The 2,437-nt window shown below is 71.8% G+C and overlaps 1 protein-coding gene across 1 annotated transcript in view; it reads right to left on the bottom strand.

Moving 5' to 3' along the window:
• LOC103908340 (transcription factor COE3-like) overlaps window positions 1–408 on the bottom strand; it is a 17,098-nt gene extending 16,690 nt beyond the window's left edge. The window contains 1 exon segment of the mRNA XM_009290698.1: window positions 300–408. Within this exon segment, the coding sequence (XP_009288973.1) occupies window positions 300–408 (109 nt within the window).
• Between the last annotated feature and the right edge of the window lie 2,029 nt (window positions 409–2,437).

The raw sequence follows: 2,437 nt of genomic DNA on the forward strand, positions 1-2,437 counted from the left end.
TGGGACGCCACCACCCCTGCCATCCCTGGGGCACGCCTGGGGCAGCCCCTCTGCCCACAGGGGCTGCAGCTGTGGGTGCCAGCTGGCATTGCCCGGGGACCCTGCAGCGGCCGTGGGGTCCCACAGGAGCGGGGGGTCTTTGCGGGTGCTGGTGTTTGCAGGGTGGTTGTATGAGCCCCCCCAGCTGGGGGTCAGAAAGGGGTGCGGGACGCGGGGCGGAGGCAGGCTGGCTCTGGAGGTGACGAGCACCCCGCGAGTGCGTCAACATGCGTGTCACTGCCCACACGTGTGGCACGCACCCAGCTGCCGGGCACCACGGCAGGACAGGGAGGAGAAGGGGGGGCCTGGAGGGCACCGCAGGCTGCCCGGCACCCGGCTCAGCGGGGGCAGGGGGTCTGCAAGCCCCATCCTCGCACACCAGGCGCATGGCACGCAGGACCCCATCGGCACACGGAGACACGTGGGCAGCCACATCCCTGCCGACGGGCAGCACTGCTGCCGGAGCCGCTGCGGCGGTCCCAGCCCTGTGCCGGAGCCAGGGACGGGCAGGAGGGGGCTGGATTTCACCACCCTTTCTCGCAGCCCCGCTCCGGGGCACGGGGAAGTTTCTGGGTGCGCAGCAGCAAGGCCAGCACCTCCCTGCACCCCGGCTCGGACACTGCAGTCCCCCACCCTGGCACTGCCCCCCCCCCCCCCCCCCCCCGGCGGCGCCGGGAGCCCTCGGTCCAGCCACCCTCTGGGGGCTCCAGGCTGGGCCGTGGCGGCGGATGTCCCCCCCGGTGGGGGCTGCGCTGGGACGGGGCTGGGGTGGCTTTGCCAGGGTTGGCAGGGGGATCGCTGCAGTTTTTCAAGCATCCTGGAGTATCTGCAAATGCAGCGGCTTTGGGGGGGGACCACGGGGAGCCCCCAAGGGCTTCAGTCACGGGGCGCAGCCTCCGGCGCAGTCACGGTCCCCGGCAGAGAGCCAGCGGCAGGGGGGGCAACCACTGCAGCTGGGGACCCTGAGCTCGGGGACGGTGCACACAACTGGGTGATCTCATCCATGGAGCGGGTCGGTGCTGGAAGTACCGGGGATGTCCCGCTCTGCCAGGGCCCCTTGCAGAGGGGAGACTCCCCCCAGGCCCCCAAACCCACTGTCCCTGGCCAGGCAGAGGGTGTGGGGCACCCCAGGGAGGCAGTGCGCAGGCTGGCCTGGGTCCCCTCGCTCCTCCGTGCCATGGGGCATCTCCTGTCACCCCTGGACAAAGCCACAGCACGCTCCAAGCACAGTCCCCCCTTACCAACCCTTCGAACCCCACGATGCACAACAGGGGGGACAGCAGGAGCTGGGGCACTGGGGGCAGGGGTGAAGGTGTCCCCCAGCTGGAGCCGGGACCCCTCTGGGCACAGGGTGGAGAGAGAGCAGGGGGCCAGGGTGCACAGAGCCCCCCGGGGAGGGCAGGGGATGGGGTGCACGGAGCCCTGAGCCCCACGGGGAGGGCAGGGGATGGGGCCAGCCGGGGCACAGGAGGACATCGGGCTGTGGCGCGGTGAGCCCGGCAGTGCAGGCGGTGAGGGCTCCTGGGCGGCTACTGCAGTCGCGCACCCCAGCCGATGCCACCAGCCCTGCCCGGGGATGGCACCACTGCCAGCCCTGCCCTCGCCCTCGGCCCTCGGCCTGCCCAGGAGACGGGGATGGCACCACTGCCAGCCCTGCCCTCGCCCTCGGCGGCTTTTCCCGGCAGAGCCGGTGCTCACGGTGCAGGTCCTGGCCCCGATGGATGCACGGCACGGCACAACACAGCACAAGCCCCTCGCAGCTCTGGCAGCAGCTCCTGCCCTGCTGCCAGCATCCACTGGCCCTCCCAACACGGGGCAACAGGCCTGGCATGCACGGGGTGCCAGGGGGCTCAGGATGCCCCAGGTACTCGGGGGTGCTGAAGTCCACAGGGGCCCCCGGGATACCCAGGCTACGCAGGGGTAGGGGTTACCTGGAGGCCCAAGGAGCCCAGGGCATGTGGGGCACCTGGGGTGCCTGAAGTACCTGGCAGGTACCAGGCACCTGGGACGCCCAAGGCATCCAGGCTGCCCAGGGATCCCGGGGTGCTGAGGGTGTGGGGTGCCCGGGGTGCCCAGCGTGCCCGGGGTGTGCAGGGTGCCTGGGATGCCCATGACACCCAGGATGCCCATCGTGCCCGGGATGCCCACAGCACCCGGGATGCCTGTGGAGCCCATGGTACCTGGGATGCTCGTGGTGCCTGGGATGCCTGGGATGCCCGGGATGCCCGCAGTGCCCGGGCTGCCTGTGGTGCCCAAGATGCCCGCAGCGCCCAGGATGGCCGTGGTGCCCGGGATGCCCGCAGCACCTGGGATGCCCGCGGAGCCTGGGATGCCCGCGGAGCCCCTTACCTCTGCGCCGCCGTGCTGGCGTCCAGGATGCCGGTGCCCTGCAGCCAGC

Source organism: Aptenodytes forsteri, unplaced genomic scaffold (genome assembly GCF_000699145.1).
Source record: "Aptenodytes forsteri isolate BGI_AS27 unplaced genomic scaffold, ASM69914v1 Scaffold236, whole genome shotgun sequence".
NCBI lineage: Eukaryota > Metazoa > Chordata > Aves > Sphenisciformes > Spheniscidae > Aptenodytes > Aptenodytes forsteri.